General features: G+C 54.1%; 1 protein-coding gene across 3 annotated transcripts in view; it reads left to right on the top strand.

Annotated features, from left to right (window-relative positions):
• Nucleotides 1–3,088: 3,088 nt before the first annotated feature.
• Nucleotides 3,089–16,685, top strand: part of SMAD7 (SMAD family member 7) — a 31,134-nt gene continuing 17,537 nt past the window's right edge. Inside the window, exons 1-3 of one of the 3 annotated variants that reach the window (XM_005659454.4) lie at nucleotides 3,089–5,307; nucleotides 6,648–6,701; nucleotides 12,310–12,384. In XM_005659454.4, the coding sequence (XP_005659511.1) occupies nucleotides 4,695–5,307; nucleotides 6,648–6,701; nucleotides 12,310–12,384 (742 nt within the window). In that variant the 5' untranslated portion in view covers nucleotides 3,089–4,694. The remainder of the gene's footprint in view (nucleotides 5,308–6,647; nucleotides 6,702–12,309; nucleotides 12,385–16,685) is intronic. The other 2 variants (NM_001244175.1, XM_013992844.3) reach the window with 2 other exon arrangements.

The raw sequence follows: 16,685 nt of genomic DNA, 5'->3' as shown, positions 1-16,685 counted from the left end.
AAAGATGAAAATAGAAGCCACAACAGGAAATAAACAACTGCAAATGAGATATTTTATTCCATATTCCCAGCCAGCAAATGATTAGAATCAAACTCATTCACAATAGTTTGGTGAACTCCTAAACTTTTTTTTTTAAGGTTCAGAATAGTCTGAAACGGGGTGCTTGTCGGTCTCGTTTTTGCCTGTGGAAAGGAAAGGAACTCCCTTTCTAGGCACAGGAGCCAGCCAGGAGTTCCTCTACCGTCCAGCTTCTTTCTTGGAAAGGAAAGGAATAAGAATGTGCAATGGGGTGGGGCTGGCTCACAGGAAGGCTGGGGATGTTAACTGATTCAGGGGATGCCAGTGAGCTATAAAGCAACACCAACCACTGTAGCTACTTGCCCAGCAACCCACCCATTGTCTACCTAGGGCAGTAAAATGGAGGAGGAAAGCCATGAGAGAGGGCAAGACAGGGGTGACGCCTGAATTAAAACACCCACAATTACACTATATGGGAACATATCTTTGCGAGTATATGCATGTTCCACCCAGACAAGTAATGACGTCAGATTCAACTCCTGAAACGCCCACTAAATCTACCTGGCCTCTGTGTGTTCCGGCCTCTCATCCCAGAGTGTTAGTGTCATTGGCCAGATTTCCCAGAGTCTTCAGATTCCCTGTTTAGCCAGAAACCTAAATAGAAGGATGCTTTTTGCTTTCACTGCTTAGTTACATCTTTCCTGTCATATTGCAGCCTGGTCTACCCTCCGGAGGAAAGCAGACATCTTCTAGTGAGGCCCCAAGCAGAGAGAGGGAATGGGGACCCTGCGAAAGGGCAGGAAACTTGCCCAGAAAGCTTTTTAATTTTTGTCAAGCACTTGACCAACATGAGGATCACCACTAGTACAAGTTATTTAACCAGTGAGTGGCAGAGTCCCAGCCAGGAATCAGGTTGTCTGACTTCTAGTTTGGTCTTCTAAGCCTTTCTGAGGTGAGCATATTATACATTTCCCAGATGCTTGCTACAAAATATCCCATTTCTGAAGTTCTGTGGTGCAGTAGGTTAAGGATCTGGCATTGTCACCACAGCAGCTGGGGTCACTGCTGTGGCGTGGGCTTGCTCCCTGGTCCAGAACTTCTATATGCCTCATGCACAGCACCCCCTCCCTGTCTCCAAATAAACAAATAAATAAAAAATTCCATTTCTGACTCTTTTGTCTTTCCCTGTGCATGGGGGTGGGATCACTCAGAGTCATTTTCTCCTGGGTTTTCTCTGCTGCTGTCCTTGCTGGTTGCTTGTTTCGCAAGTTAAACCTAGGCACACACGTTTTCAATACCCTTTTCAATAAGCAATATTTTTATTTGTAACAAAATTATAATCTTATACAATTGCAGCCTCTGTGGCTTACAATGTAAATGTTCAGAATGCCAGCTGCTGCCTTGTCCTACTTGTTTCTGCACTGCTTGGCATCCCTAGGTCTTCTAGGTCAATGAGCTTCAGAGCCTCTCGCCTAGATATATATGATCATGATTCGCTCTCACATTTATATGTCCAAAGGTGCTCTTGGTGGGTTTGGTGGGAATGGTCCAAATGCCTACCCGACTGTCAATACAGTCCTAAATATTTATTAAGCATCTACGGCATGTAGATGCCTTTTAAGTTGCTGGAGGAGAAAGGGCTGAATTATAAAGCTAAGATTCATCTATGCTTTTTTTTTTTTTAAGGAGCATAATTTAGCTGGGAAAATGAAAACAGTCAATTTCAACTTTTCTAAAGATTTGTGAAAACCCCCAATGAGTTTCATTGTCGTCCTGATCTCACAATCCTAAACGGCCTTAAAAAAAAATCTTATTTCACTGAATAAGACGAGAGGTTGGACCACCATGCCAGCTAGTGGCCTCGTCAATACTGACGGTTATATATTTAAATCATTACTTTTCCGAGTACCAACAGCTTTCATGCAGTAAACCTAATCTGGTCCTTTGCCCTACCAACGCCTTACCCATTTCCATGCAGTAATTTGCCAGCTGGGTCTACGCTCTTCTAAAACGCAGGCTAAGGGGATAAACTCTCTGACTCTTAAGCACCTTGAAAGCTGCGGGGCCGAGGAGGGCGCAGAAACAGGCCACGCATGCATATGCATGCCCTAGGCAGGTCTGCTAGGAAGGTAACCTTCCCGCGCCGGGAGGCGGGGTGGCGGAGGTCTTCCGGGCTCGAGAGGAAACCTGCCCGCGGCGGGAGGGCGACACCCCTCCCCGCCGCCGCCCCCAGGATACTGCCCCTCGCAGTTCGTCAGCCAGCCAAATGCATTCCAGAGATTTGCACAAGACACACTTCTCCAGGCAGTCCTAGAAACCCGAGCCCGGAGCGGGAGAGGGCGGGAGGGAGCGCGCGGCCGCCGCTGAGGTCACATTCGCGCCGCCTCCCCGCCCTCGGCGGCCCGGCTGTTCCCTCTAGCGCACACTTCCCAGGGCCTCGGTCCAGTCCGGTGTAAATGTCTTTTAAACAGAGACAGCGCTCTCCTCCCCCTTTCCTCCCGCGCGGGGTCCAGGGCATGTCGCCAGGGCCTTTAAGGCAAAACGAATGAATGAAACATTAGGGCGAAAGCGCACGGGACAGCCACTGCGAAGCTCCTCGGACTGGGTCTAAATCCGGCCACCGACCCGCTCGTTCCGCTCCAAAAACTCGCCGGCGAAGCGCGATCCGTGTTCTTGGGTCTTCCCATTTCTCCCCGGATTCTGCCAGTTCTCAGTCGATTCAAGGAGCTTCTCTGCTCCCCACCGTTATCTGCCCCCCCATTAGCACCCCCCCCGCAGACCGGGGAGGGGGTGGGGGTGGCGGGGGGGGGAAACGGGGGGAGAAATAGCTTTTAGAAACCCGATCTGTTGTTTGCGAAACACAATCGCTTTTTTTTTTTTTTTTTTTTAAAGCGACAGGGTGTCTAGACGGCCACGTGACGAGGCCGGAGCCGGGCGCGCCACTGCGCAGTGGAACCAGCAGAGCAGAGGGCCCGCGGGGGGGTGGGGGGGAGGCGGCGGCGGCAGCGGCTGGGGGCGGGGGAGGGAAGGGGAGGAAGGGGGAGGGAAGGGGGCGGGGGCGGGAGGCCTTGCGGGAGGCGGCGAGCCCAGGGCACACTCGCTCGCCTGCTCGGCGCACGGAGGATCCTGTCCCCGAACCGCGCCAGGCGAGCCAGCCGGGCGCCGTGCTCTGTCCGCTCGCCGCGCGGGAGAGAGCTGCCCGAGACAGAGCCAGCCCGCCGGCGCCGAGCTGCCGAGCGCCTGGCCCAGGAGTCCCTGGTGCGGCGCGGCGAGCCCCCGGCGGCGGCAGAAGGACTCGAGCGCCAGGAGAGGGCGGACGGGGGACAAGGAGGCTCCCGGGCGCGACGAGGAGAGTCTCGGAGGAGAAGGCGGCGTGAGGGACACCGGGGCCTCCAGCCGACGCAGCCTTGTCGGGGCGAGCAGCCCATAAGGGGAGCCCCGGCTCCCAGGGGAGGGGACACCGGCGGCCCCCGCGCTAGCGAGCGGAGGGCGAGAGCGCGCGACCCGCCAGGGGCCCGCCGCGGCCGCCGCGCCGCCCTCCCCCGCGCTGTCAGCCCCGCGGGGCGCAGCCGCCGCCGCAGCATCTTCTGCCCCTGCGCCCCCGCCAGCCCCGAGGAAGTCCCCGCCGAGGACTAGGGCCCCCGGGAGCTCAGGAGGAAAGACCAGAGACTCCTCCAAATCACCCAGATGCGAAGGATTGAAACAGCCTAGCCAAAGCTTTCTGTGGATTAAAAAAATACACGGCTTTTTTTTTTTTTCCCCCGAAGAAAAGGAGAGGAAGACCAGTGGGGCTCTGCAAGGAAAAAGGGGAATGTAACTCGTGGATACCTTTTTTCCACCCCTCAGACGTCTTGTTCTACTTTGTAAACATTTTCTTTTTTTAAACCCCAGCTCCAGCCAGACGCCCCCAGACCTCCGGGGTGCGAGGAGGTGGTGGTTTTCATTTTGGGCTTTGCGTATTTGGTTCTTAGATTTTGAGAGAACCTCCTTATTTCGCCAAACATCTCCTGCGGGGTGAAGTCCACTCGGCCCCCTCCCCCGAGTCTTCGTGTGCACGGAATTCAAGGAGATCCGGTTACTAAGGATATAGAAGAAAAAAATAAATCGCGTGCCTGCCTTTTTTTTTTTTTTTTTAATTGCCTCCTTCTCCCCACCCCCAAATTAAGTTGCTTAGGAAGGGGGAAAGAGGCTTTTTCCTCCCTCCGGCAGCCCAGCCGAACGCCTTTCTTTTTTTGCCCCCGCGGATCTTCCATGTAGGAAGCCAAGGCTGGCGAGCCCGACACTCGGGAGCCGCTGCGGGGGGGCCTCTTTTTGGGGAGGCGCCGACCGGGGTAGGCTTCGCCGCCCCCAGGGAAGCGGCGGCCGCGTTCCTCCGGGGTGCGCCGGGGCCCGAGAGCAGCGCGCGGCTCGGGCCGCGCGGGGTGGGGCAGCCGGAGCGCAGGCCCCCGAGCCCCGGCGGGCGCCTCCGGGCCCCCGCGCGCCCCCCGGCCTCCGGGAGACTGGCGCATGCCACGGAGCGCCCCTCGGGCCGCCGCCGCTCCTGCCCGGGCCCCTGCTGCTGCTGCTGTCGCCTGCGCCTGCTGCCCCAACTCGGCGCCCGACTTCTTCATGGTGTGCGGAGGTCATGTTCGCTCCTTAGCCGGCAAACGACTTTTCTCCTCGCCTCCTCGCCCCGCATGTTCAGGACCAAACGATCTGCGCTCGTCCGGCGTCTCTGGAGGAGCCGTGCGCCCGGCGGCGAGGACGAGGAGGAGGGCGCGTGGGGAGGCGGTGGAGGAGGCGAGCTGCGGGGAGAAGGGGCGACGGACGGCCGGGCACATGGGGCCGGTGGCGGCGGCGCAGGCAGGGCTGGCTGCTGCCTGGGCAAGGCGGTGCGAGGTGCCAAAGGTCACCACCATCCCCACCCCCCAGCCGCGGGCGCCGGCGTGGCCGGGGGCGCCGAGGCGGATCTGAAGGCGCTCACGCACTCGGTGCTTAAGAAACTGAAGGAACGGCAGCTGGAGCTGCTGCTCCAGGCCGTGGAGTCCCGCGGCGGTACGCGCACGGCGTGCCTCTTGCTGCCCGGCCGCCTGGACTGCAGGCTGGGCCTGGGGGCGCCTGCCGGCTCACAGCCCGCGCAGCCGCCCTCGTCCTACTCGCTCCCCCTCCTGCTGTGCAAAGTGTTCAGGTGGCCGGATCTCAGGCATTCCTCGGAAGTCAAGAGGCTGTGTTGCTGTGAATCTTACGGGAAGATCAACCCCGAGCTGGTGTGCTGCAACCCCCATCACCTTAGCCGACTCTGCGAACTAGGTAAGAAGTTGTTCTGCGCCCACCCACCTCTCCCCTTGGCGCTCAAGTAGTGAAAGAAAAGCCCCCTTCGGCTGTGTGTTTGTGCAGCTGTCTCGCCAGAGGGGAGAGTACATCCCCTCCTGGGAGAAGACTAGAGGGACAAAGGTAGAGAAGGGACTGGGGGGAACCTGGAAAGGCATTCCCTGGGGGTTCCCTTACAGTTTTTTTCTCCTCCTCTGTTTCCCCTAGCGGGGTTTTGGGCACTGCTCATGCACACACTCTACAGACCGGGGGTTAAAAATTAGATAGATTTCTCATTTCCGGATCAACCAAGGGGTGCAGAGAGAAGTGTGTGGGGGGGAGGAGGGGGGGTCACGCCTCCCCTGCACCCGGAAAGGCGTTGAGGTGTGTGGCCGAGTTGGATTCGGTCCAAGCCCGCCAAGGAAGGCTGGGAGAAGCAGTTGTAAAGACTGGAACGTCTCTGCCTGCTCCTTTAGTAAATAAGGAGAGTCCTGTCGGGCACAAGTGGCTGGGAAAGTGCCCTGTCCGGAGTAGCTTTGTGTTTTGGGGCGAAGAGAGTTTGATGGGCGGCGGCGCTGGATATCTGCTCTCAACTCTGCCAGCCCAGGGTGGAAGAGGACAAGCAGTCAGGAGAAGTTGGGTGCCCTCTGCTTTTTCCTTTCTTCCTGCACAGGAAAGCACAGTTCCTGACTGCAGAAGGGTCGGGCCCCAGCCCTCCCTGACGACACGGCCCCTTAACAGCTCTGGGGCCTGGGCTTCTCAGCTGAGACCCCAGCCTCCTGCATTGCTTTCCTTTTCTCTGCATATTTGTGTGGGGCGGGGGTGCACCCGGGGCGTTCACAAATCCAAGTTCACCAGCGGACTTGGGGTAAACCTCGCGGGTGGGCTGGGAGAGGGGAGCCCCGAGTTCCCCCGCGCGGTGTGGAGAGGAGCTGCGGTGGCCAAGGTGAATTTGCACCCCTGGGGGACGAGTCAGGGTGGGGGGGCGGCGGCGGGAGTCGGATCTGAAGTTCTGGGACCGAGCGGGGGCTTGGTCGCCCCCCGCCCTGTGAACTGTGAAGTGCCCGGCCCCGGTAGAGCCGGTGGTTTCCAGCCGGGCCGGCCGAGCGCGGCGGCGGCGGCCGCAGACGTGGAGGAGCGGAGCGCCGAGGCTGGCGCCAGGCGGCCTCTTTTGTTTATCTGACAGCTAAATATCAAGGCAATCACCGCCTCGCGGCCCTGCCTCCAACCCCCACAGCTAAGACAAACAGTTGGGCTAAAAGAATGCCTCTGTTATCATAAGTTTCTATCTCTCTTTCTCATGGCTCGGCCTTTATTTTCTCTTTCTTTTTTAATTCCAGAGTCTCCCCCTCCTCCTTACTCCAGATACCCGATGGATTTTCTCAAACCAACTGGTGAGTAGAGGGTTTTAAATATATCCTTCCTATCTTAGGTTAGAAATGGAGTCTCTAGAACTCGGATTTTTTATGTCTAGGCAGCGGCTTGGGGAGACCCTGGGCTTGCCCCAAGGTGGTTATAGGTTTCCTCTGTGGGAAGTTTGGTGGATTTTTTTCTGTTTTTGTTGTGACTGAACCTGGAGATAATATGTGTGTGTATAGATACAATATTATGCATGTATGTGTTTTTCTTTTTTTTTTTTTCAAAGATGTTTCCTAGATATGCATTACATTTTGTTCCTTTTTTCATGTATTTGCACTCCACAACCCAAGTTGGCTCAGCTTTTAAACACGTGGAATTTGATCCTTGCAGAAGTGTCTTGGGAGCCAAAGAGGACAGGTTGATGGGAAACTTTGGAGACGTTATGAGTGCCAGAAGTATCAGTGGGAAGAATGGATAGCTTGGTGGGAGGGAAGACAGTTTAAAAAGGTACAGAGAGGTCTTTGGGGTAAGCGAATTTGAACCTTTAAGACGTAAAGACGACAGGCCCTTCCCTTCCTGGTTTTCTCAGAATTCTTGGTGGGGGCTCTGAAAGTTTTTAGCATAGTTCTGCCTGCCTGTTGCTTTGTCACCAGATGGCTTGGGGCCAGGGCAGAAGCCGCACTTGAGACTGGCACCAGCCCCGTTGCGGTTGTCTGCATTCAACCTCTGACTGGCAGTGCAGGGGCTCACAGTGCCAGGGGAGGCGGGGGGTCCTCAAAGCTGGGACTCAGGGGTGACCACTGGATGGTCCCCTGTATCTTAGAGCCCTATCTTACAGCGAGAGGTCCATTTGTTTGAAAGTATGGATTGTAACTTTGGTCTGTACTGGTGCCTGAAAAATGCAATGCTTGTGACATTTATTTTGCCAAGTTTCTGGGAGAAGGAAGAGTGAAGGGTTGGGCCCCTTTTCGCTCTTGGAATTCTACAAGTCCATCCGCCTCATAAGTTTTGGCTGTTGGGCCTTTCCCTCCACTAATTAAAAGTTTTGCTGGGGCGTTGTCGTAAATTAAATACTTTAATGAACGGTGTAACCAAAGCCGGGGTTCTGCAGCCAGCCCTCCCCGACTCCACGCTGCCTCCAGTCGTGCAAGGCGTTGCTGCTTGCCTGGTGCTTGTCTAATAAGTGGCCTGCAAAGCATGTGATATTTTGCTTTCGATTTACAAAACACTAGATAAATGGTCATTAATGAGGAGATAACCAGCTCTGTGTTTGTAACAAACGTTAGCTGAAATGACCAAGCTCTGTTTTCTCAAATAATCTAACTTGACTGGGTTTTTGGCATCAAGACTCAAGAATTCTTTTATGAACTTTCGTTCTCCAAGGGGCCATCTCTGTCCCATTGTTGTTTTTCCTGTCGTGGGCCTCAGTGTTGGAGGTTTTCCTTAAAAGAGAGAGAGAAAGAGAGGCTGGTCCCCTTGGCCTCAGGGGTAAAGACCACTAGGGGGAAATGATCCAAGAAACTTCCTAAAACCTGCAGAAAGAAGGACCACATTCTCTTGGGTTTCCTGCAGACATAGAGGGGCAGAGCTGTTCACTGGATTCAAGCAGTCGCCCTCTGGGGCCAGGACCTCATATTCAGTAGTGGAGTGATATATTTATTCATTAGCAAGTGTTGACATTAGGTAGCAAAATGTGTGTAAACAGAGAAGCCACAAAGACAGGAATGTGCCATTTCCAAGGGGGAGAAAAAAGTTCTTCAGATCAGCCAATAGGAAGTGATTCACCTGCCAATCGGAAACTCAGACAGCTGGTTACTCACCCAAAAACTTTTAGGTGTAAAACAAAACCAACCCCTCCTCCCCCAAGCAAAGAAACAAAAACAAAAACCCCAAACAGAAAGCCCAAAACAAAAATAGGATGAAAAAAATCACCCTTGTGTAGAGGACTTGAAGGTGCTAACAGGCAAAGCCCTGGCGGTGGGACTCTTCTGACACTTTGGAGGGCAGCCAGGCCTGGGGCTGGTTTTGCTGGCTGCTGTGGCCAGGGATGGGGTGCTGCCCCTGGTTTTTATTCTCACCTTATATGTGGGCAATTCAGGTCAGCCGCTTACATTCTGAGCCTTAGGTTGAATTTTTGAACTTGGGTTACTAGGTGAGAATCAGCCATGAGATTTACAGTGGACAACTATAAAAATCTTAAGCAGTTGGGAGTTCCATCGTGGTGCAGCGGAAACGAATCTGACTAGCATCCATAAGGACGCAGGTTCGATCCCTGGCCTTGCTCAGTGGGTTAAGGATCCTGCGTTGCCATGAGCTGTGGTGTAGGTCACAGATGTGGCTTGGATCTGGCGTTGCTGTGGCTGTGGTGTAGGCCAGCAGCCACAGCTCCAATTTGGCCCCTAGCCTGGGAATCTCCATATGCTGCAGGTGCGGCCCTAAAATAAAAAAATAAATAAATAAGTAAAAATCTTAAGCAGTTGCACAACCAAGGGATTTCTTCTGTGACGTCTCCAGCTTGGGCAGAGGTGGCGGGAAGGGTCTGGGGCCTGGCACCGCTGCAGCCTTTGGGGGAGGACTGGGTCTGGGAACTCCATTTTGCTGTGATTCAAGCCATTCCACTGCAGCCTGGGAGACCTGGGCGCTAGGTGGTATGAAGCCAGCAGGATCTTCTGGGAAGGAGTGTTAGACGTGACTGAATGTAGGAGCAGGGTGGCTGTGACTTGAGGCTTTCAGAAGTGAGGACCCCTGCCCCCACCCTATCACATCAGGAGTCAGAGCAGGCTGTGAGAATGAGATCTTAGCTCATGGAGTGAGGATACTGGGGGGAGATTGCTCTGTGGGCTCTGCTTCCCGTGTCCTGTATCTAATGGTCAGAAAAGTTTGAAGATTGGTTTGGAGTGTGGGGTATTGCTGGGAACACTATTTGCTTAGGCTGGGAGATCCAGGTGACCTGTACCCATTTGGCAGATGGAGCCTCCAAAGTTCAAGTTGAGCAGTCTGGGACCTAGCCTTGCATTTACCTCTTAACTCTGGTCACTCTTAACTTTTCTAGGCCCCTTTTTAAACCCAGATGATCAGAGTTAGGTTAGGTGATTCACTCATTATTAACTCATTTATTGGTTCATTCATTCAGGCATTCTGCAGGCCTGAGGATATGTCTGCTTAAAATGCATCGATGCTTCCAGTTCACTGATTGTCCTTCTGTAACCAGGGTGGTGGATTGGGGCTGAGACAAGTTCCCAGACAGTACCTGGGAAGCTCAGAACTGAGTTGATAAGACTCTCCGGGCTCCCTGGAAACCATCCTCTGAATGAGAGAAGTGGGGTCCCCAGCTCTTGTCACCTGGTACCCGGTCGCAGCAGCTCATTCCTTGGCTGCCCCCAGGCTTGCCTCTTCAAGGGCTCTCTTGCCCTTGGGGGAGGGGAATGAGTCTGTCTGCCATAGAACCCAGTCCTTAGTGGGTGCTTGCTAGCGTGGAGCAGTGGTGGAGAGCTGCTGTGTATATGCTACCCTGGGCTCTGGGATCCAGGTGGCCCAGCAGAAACTGAGACCCTGCCTTTACAGAGCTATCTGTGGGGAGCTTTTCTGTGGGTGAGAGACAGAGGCGTGGCCTCCTTGACCTTGGCTAGCCTGGCAGGAGCTTGAGGCCAGTCTGGATGCTGAAGGCTCTTTCAGCTCCACTACTGTAGGGAAGAGTGACGGTCCTCCCTGCCCCGAAGAGGGAGCAGTTCAAGGTGGGCTCTGAACCCTTTCTTGGGTTTGGCTTAGCTCACTGGGTGGCCCCTTAGGCTATTCAGTGACGCCTCAGTTTCCCTGGGTGCCTGTCTAACAGGTATACCTGGCTGCCTCACAGGGGTGGTAGGGAGGCCTAATTAATGTTTGTAAATCCCTCCGGAGATCAAAGGGCAGAGCACCAGTTCATAGAAACGCTTGTGGTTGCCAGTGTGGAGCTGGCTTACCTTTGATCTGAGACAGGCTGACACCCCGAATGTGGGCCCAGCTCTGCCTTTGAAACGCACCTTGCCCCTGGAATTCAGCCAGCAGGGGTGGGGGGGGTGGAGAGTGGATAAGTCATCATGTTTAAACGTGGGGGGTGTCATCCCTTTGGAAGGGGTGTGGGTTAGTAGAAGCCTATCTCTCCTACAGGGCTAAGGCCATCACAGTAGCTTAGGAAAGCGCAGGGTATACGCTCTTGAACCAGCAGCTCTGTTTCCTGCCTGTCCCCATTGTTTTCCGTTTGATTCAGTGTATCCTGTAAAACTGTATATTCCTGTTCAGAGTTATACTTTACCCTGATAAAATGAGCCTACCCAGGCAGCCTTTTCTCTCTCCCTGGCTATCTGCTGCCATCCCCTCCCCTGTTTAGGAGAATTCCTGAAAAGTTGGTCTAGCCTGAGAGAGAGAACGCAGGAGAAGGATTAGAGAGAGAATTTCAGAGCTGGGGTTGGGGGACAGGCCCAGCCCCCAGACCCCCTCATCCCTTCCTGCCCCTCCAGGGAATGGAGATAGCCTCTGGCTCCCTGTAGAGCATCATGGTTAGCTGTGTATATGCTACCCTGGGGTGCTGGGGTGCTCTTTCGCTTGGCTTTCTATTTGCCAACTTGGCCAAGCAAGTTCCAGTGGGCAACAGGTAATGCACACCCCAGGGACATCGTGTGGCCTGGAGTAGGGGGGACTGGAATTGGTACCATCCCACCAGATGTTTTTGCATCAGAGCTGGGAAGCTCCTTTCCTGAGTCAGCCTTTCTCTATGGAGTTCAGTAAGTTTGGCTTTGGCCGTGGGTGCCTGATGTGCTTATGGGGTCCTGTGTGTATTTTTGTTTTCGCAGGACTAATTAGCTGTGGTTCGTGGGCATTATTTTTTGTTTTAATTGCTTAGAGGTGGGTAGTGGAGTCTATTTCTCAGCTGGAATTGTCATTATCCTCATTAACGTTTAGGTCACTGTGCTGAGCACCTGAGGGTGACAAAGATGTTGAAGAGAAGGTTACAGTCTAGTTCAGGCAGACAGGATCTGAAGGTAAAAAGATCAGTAGAGACAGAAGGAAGGAAGCTCCAAGTGCTGCGTGCCAGAAAGATTTTATAGGCACTGAGGGCTGGGAGCCTGCAGGTCTGGGGTTGCTGGGGGAGATTGAGAAAGTCCTGAGGAATTGGGAAGTCCATCTTTAAAAAGGATGAGAGCATGACCCTTGTCTGTGGGAGCGACAGGGAGGCCACTCGATTCCAGCAAAGAGGCCAGGCCCTTGATCTTGCTCTGGGAAAGATGGCAGGGAGACCATAGCCACAGTTGAGGAAGGCGACCCTGGGCCTCCTGTGACCTTGGGAACTACCTGGTTTCCTCAATGGGGGACTTGCAATAAAAAGAGGAATTCCAGCCAGTCTGTGATCGAGTCTGACTTGACTAATGATTAACTGGCTGCCTGGAGCCCAGACGGGTGACAAGGTGCTGTGGTCTGTCTTATGATGGGTAGCGAAGCCTGAGCAGCCCATTAATAATCAGCATCATGGCTGGGAGTCAGCCGTTTGGAATGTGTGGTTTCTCTTTCATGCTGTTGAGAATGTGCTTAAAAATTAATCTCGGTGTTTTTATTTACTTATTTATTTATTTGTGTATTTCTCTCTCTCTCTCCTTTGCAAATTCACAGCAGACTGTCCAGATGCTGTGCCTTCCTCCGCTGAAACAGGGGGAACGAATTATCTGGCCCCTGGGGGGCTTTCAGGTGAGATGCTTTTTCTGTTATTTTCCTGGCAAGTCTGAGACCTCCTGAAATGACTGGAGACTGGAGGCATGGAGGTGGCCTTCTGCCACCCCAGCTGGTCTGGAATTAATTCTCCCTCTTTTGTGCATTTAAACTGGATGCATCCTGGTGACTCTGGTGGCCTTCAGCTCTGCAGTCTGGACCTGCGCCCTGCGCAGATGTGGAAATGGGGGAGATGGGGGGTTACTGGGTGGGGGGGCCATGTTTTGTGGTTATCAATTGCTAAGCAACTCTGGCTGGAGGGGCTTCCATTGGCTGACTTTGGTATCGTTAGTTCACGAGTATAAGCTCTTTTTGGCTCTTGGCCTCTGTGTATTGGATGCCTTAGAGGGCATGGATCCACCTTTGGGGAACTTATTGAAGACAGGCCCCAAGTGTAGAATGGGGGTTTAGGTGTCCCCGGTGCTTCTCTGCAAGTCCTAGTCCCCAGTCCACTTCCTGCAGGAGTCTGCATTGCGTGTCAGGGGATGGGAGCGCCAGAGCAGGGATGCTGCAGACAGTCATTACCCAGCAGAGGAGGCTTTCCTCAGGGCCCATGGGGTGTGAGCAAGGGCCTGGGATGCTGGGGCTGGAAGGTTATGGAATTGGGTGAGGGGCACTGGGTAGCTAAAGTGTCATGGTCCTTGAGGGACCGGAGAAGAGAGAGATGAACTTGGAGAAACTCATTAGCAATGTAAGTGGGAGACATTTCCATTTTGTTCTAGAGATGCCTTGTTTCCCCCTGTTTTTCCCACCCCAGTCTGCAATTGCTGGATTTTCTAAGAACTAGCTAGGGCAGGAGGGAAGGTAACCCGGAGGGGAAAAAAAAAAAAAGAAAGGAAATCCTGCAAAATTCTGGGCATTTGTCTTTGGGACATTGGTGTAGGATCATAGTTGCATGTTATAAAATGGTCTTTAGGGGGACCCTGGTGCCCCCTCTTTTGTGAGGTGACCTCTCTCTGGGCAGGTGTCTCTCAGGCTTGGTTCACCCCTAGCCAGTAACCTGTCCAGGAATTGAGCTTGCTGACAGTGTCTTTAGGGAGCCTCTTGTTTGTTTTGATTTCAGGGCAGTATATACTCTAGCTGTTATCTGAGACAGAGGGTATTGTTTCCTCAGCTCCTAATGATAGCTGAGCAGGAGGAAAAAGAGGGACCTGGAGAGGGCAGGGGGCTCAGGGTGTGAGGATGGGAGTGGACCACGGTGGGTGGAGGAGAGAGGCTCACCCAGGGGCAGGGGCTTGTGAGCTGCTGTCTTTTTTGCTTTCTAAGGCTGAGAGAGTTCCGGAAAGAAGGAAGGCCAAGGACAGGGTCTGGGCAAAATACACACTCAGGATGTTGTTAGATGGTTTTATTTTTTAAATCCTGAATGTGCAGGGAGGCGTCCCAGCCCCTCTGAACCACATGAAATAAGCAAGGGAAGTGGTAGCTTTTGAAAGGGGGCTTTTCAGAAGGTTTGTCTTACTGATAACATCTTGTCTGTCTCCTCTGCTGGAGGAAGTGACGGCACCAGCCTGAGCCACCAGCCTCCTTGCTCAGTCCGGGAGCTAAGCAGTGTGACCTGGCACAGCCCCTTCTCAGATGGGTGGGCTTCTGAGAGCTTTTCCAGTCCTAGAAAAAGACACTGGGGGTAAAGCAGTTATTAACCCCTCCGCCCACCCCCACCGTTTCTGCAGCCCTTTCAATGAATGAAGAGCTGCTAGGAAGGCGTGCTGCTGGTCTCTGAAGGGATCACGTGGTTTAACAAAACTGCAAAGAAAAAGAAAAAAAACGGGGCGGGGGGGGGGGTAGGGGAGGGAGACACTGCACATGAAAGAGCATTTGTTTTGAATTTTAGCTCTTGATTTACTAATTCCCAGGGCTTCAAAGTTTGAGCTCTTTCTTCTTTCCGTTCAGAGTTGGAGCAGTTTATTAATAATGGGCCGTGGGGGGAAATTGAAGAAACTGTTCCTTGGAATGGTGCCAGTGGTTTGGGGGTATCTGGAGGGGAGCTGACTGGGCACTGAGAAAACCCAGGACCCCACCCTCTGCAGCAAGAATGCCCCGCCCCCCAAAAAAGATGCTGGTCGAGGCCCTGGGCCAGGGGCAGAGGGTTTTGCATATGGAGAAAGCCCACACCACCTCCTTTCCAAGCAGTTGATCTTTCCACGGGGGGGGGGGGGGGGGGGACGCGGTGGCCTGGGTGTGTCCTCCTTGCCCCAATGAGGCCGGTGGGGGGCTGTGGTGGCTGAGGTGGCGGCTCCTCTGGGCGGCAGGGGAAGGCTTAGCTGGGGCTGGGGCAGTGGGGGTGGGGGAGCATCTAGGTGGGGTGTGGGGAAAGCGCCCACCAGGCTCTACCCCTCCCCACCTCCCACTTGAAATCACCTCTCTGAGTGTCCCTTTCACAGGCCCTGTGTGCTGTTTTCCTTCCTGTCCTGCCCTGGCTGAGAGCGGGCTTCATGAATGGGGCTCAGTTTAGGGTGGGAGGAAGGTCGGCAGCGGGAGCCAGGGCTTGATTCTCTTGGCAGGGGAAGAAGGGAAAGCAAAAACAGCGAATGTGAAAATGTGGTGCCTTGCGGAGGTGGGGGTGGGGGTGTGCTTCAAGGCACGCCCCTCCCGAGATGCGGGGTGACTCCAAGGCTGGCCCTTCCCTTTCCTGCGAGGAAGGGGCTGGGCGGGCAGCAGCGCTGGGAGCGGGCCCGCTGGCCGCTGTTGGAATTCCAGCCTTGCAGCGCGGGTCTGGCCGGTGAGACGACAGGCCCAGGCCTTGGGGACTTGAAGCGCAACATACCCCACCCCTGCAAGTTTCCTCAGTCTGGGAAAACGGCACATTTTTAGAAGGCTGTGACTCCGTTCCAGGAGATCGTACTTTCATTTCTGACAGCCTGCTCTCCGAGACAGATGGATTGCTCGGTGCATGGTTGTGTGTGCATGCGCGTGTATGCGTGCTGCAGACGTACAGATAGACGATCTCGTGCACAGACACATGAGCAGGCAGATGCCCACAGGCAGGCTCTGGGGTAGGCCTGAGTCCCTCCTACTTGGGATCAGGGATAGCTTCTCCGTTGCGGGGGGGTTTGTGCTTTGGGGCCCGGGCGTGATGGTGGGTCGGTTCTGACTCGGGATCTGGCTATGGTGCTTTTTGAAAGGTGGGTAGAACAGGCCCTTGTTGCTGGCGTGGATCCTGGCCCAGGATACCCACCTCGGAGAGGTCTGACGTAGATGGGAAGCTTCTGGGTTCAGCTTACTGGTGGAAATGGAAAGGATTTGCTCCCAGAGCTTTCACTGTATCACTGGTAATTAAAAGCATGTGTTCGAAGCTGTCATCTTTGCAGCCTCCATCTGGAGTTTCCAGGGGTGGGGTGGGGGGTTTCTTTAGCTTGTCTGCCCTCCTGGTTTGGGAGGCGTGGGAATGCTGAAGAAACACCACCTCACTTGTGGGTTCTAGGTTTTTCCCTGGCAGCCCCTTCCTCCAGCCTCCTTTATATATTGGTGTCTGGAGCTGGTTGAGCCTCAGACACACGGGAGGGTTAGGGCAGGATTGGAGGCCAGCAATCATTTTTAGTCATTTAAATTTCAAAAGAGTTTCCACTGTGGATTTCAGGGAGGGAGGAGGGAGGCGGTGGTACTGATGTGTCTGGGAGTAGGGGTTGAAGGAACCCTGTCTCTTGACTGTGCAAAGTCACCTTTATCGGAGAGACACCGGCCCACTGACCCAAGAGAGGCCAGCTCCTTTGCTCAGGCCTCAGATCCATGTATAGCTTCTAGTTCTGGGTGTTGGGAGCAGCCTTAGGTCAACCGCCATTCCGGGAACGGTTCTTTCCTCTTCTTTGATTCCTCACTGGCATCTATGAGAGCCTTGGAGGATAGTTTTCAAAAACACCTATATAATCTGAAAATACAGTTCTGGCTTAGTCCACGGTCAACTTGGGCTCGAACCAAGTAGCCTAGGAAAGAGTGTTCCACCGTGTTTTTAAGGAAAGCTTCTCAGCCGCAGTTGTTGTCTGGCTGAGATGGTGACGGCGAACTGGGAATTCGGGCCTGGGTGCCTATTGCTGTGTTTTTCATGTCTCCTTCCCGTGCCTGGGAACAAGCAGCATGTGGTTTCTCTGGGGTCTGATGCCACTGGGGTTGTTGGTGGTGGGTTGAGGTCATCCAGGTGGCCAAGAGCATGGGGAGTCAGACAGACCAGCCCCCTACTTACCCACTCCCCTTCCTTCCAGGCCACTCTGAGGAGTGACAGTCTAGATCTCTAGGGACCCAGCCATATGTCCCTAAATGCCAGCCTGATGACTCGGGCCAGGCCA

The sequence above is a fragment of the Sus scrofa genome, chromosome 1 (assembly GCF_054392235.1).
Source record: "Sus scrofa isolate SSC_HxYL_T2T_F1_AM1 chromosome 1, Sscrofa_HxYL_maternal_Yorkshire_Landrace_v2.0, whole genome shotgun sequence".
Lineage (NCBI taxonomy): Eukaryota > Metazoa > Chordata > Mammalia > Artiodactyla > Suidae > Sus > Sus scrofa.
The sequence above is the reverse complement of the archived record's forward strand: the minus strand, read 5'-3'. Positions and strand labels throughout refer to the sequence as shown.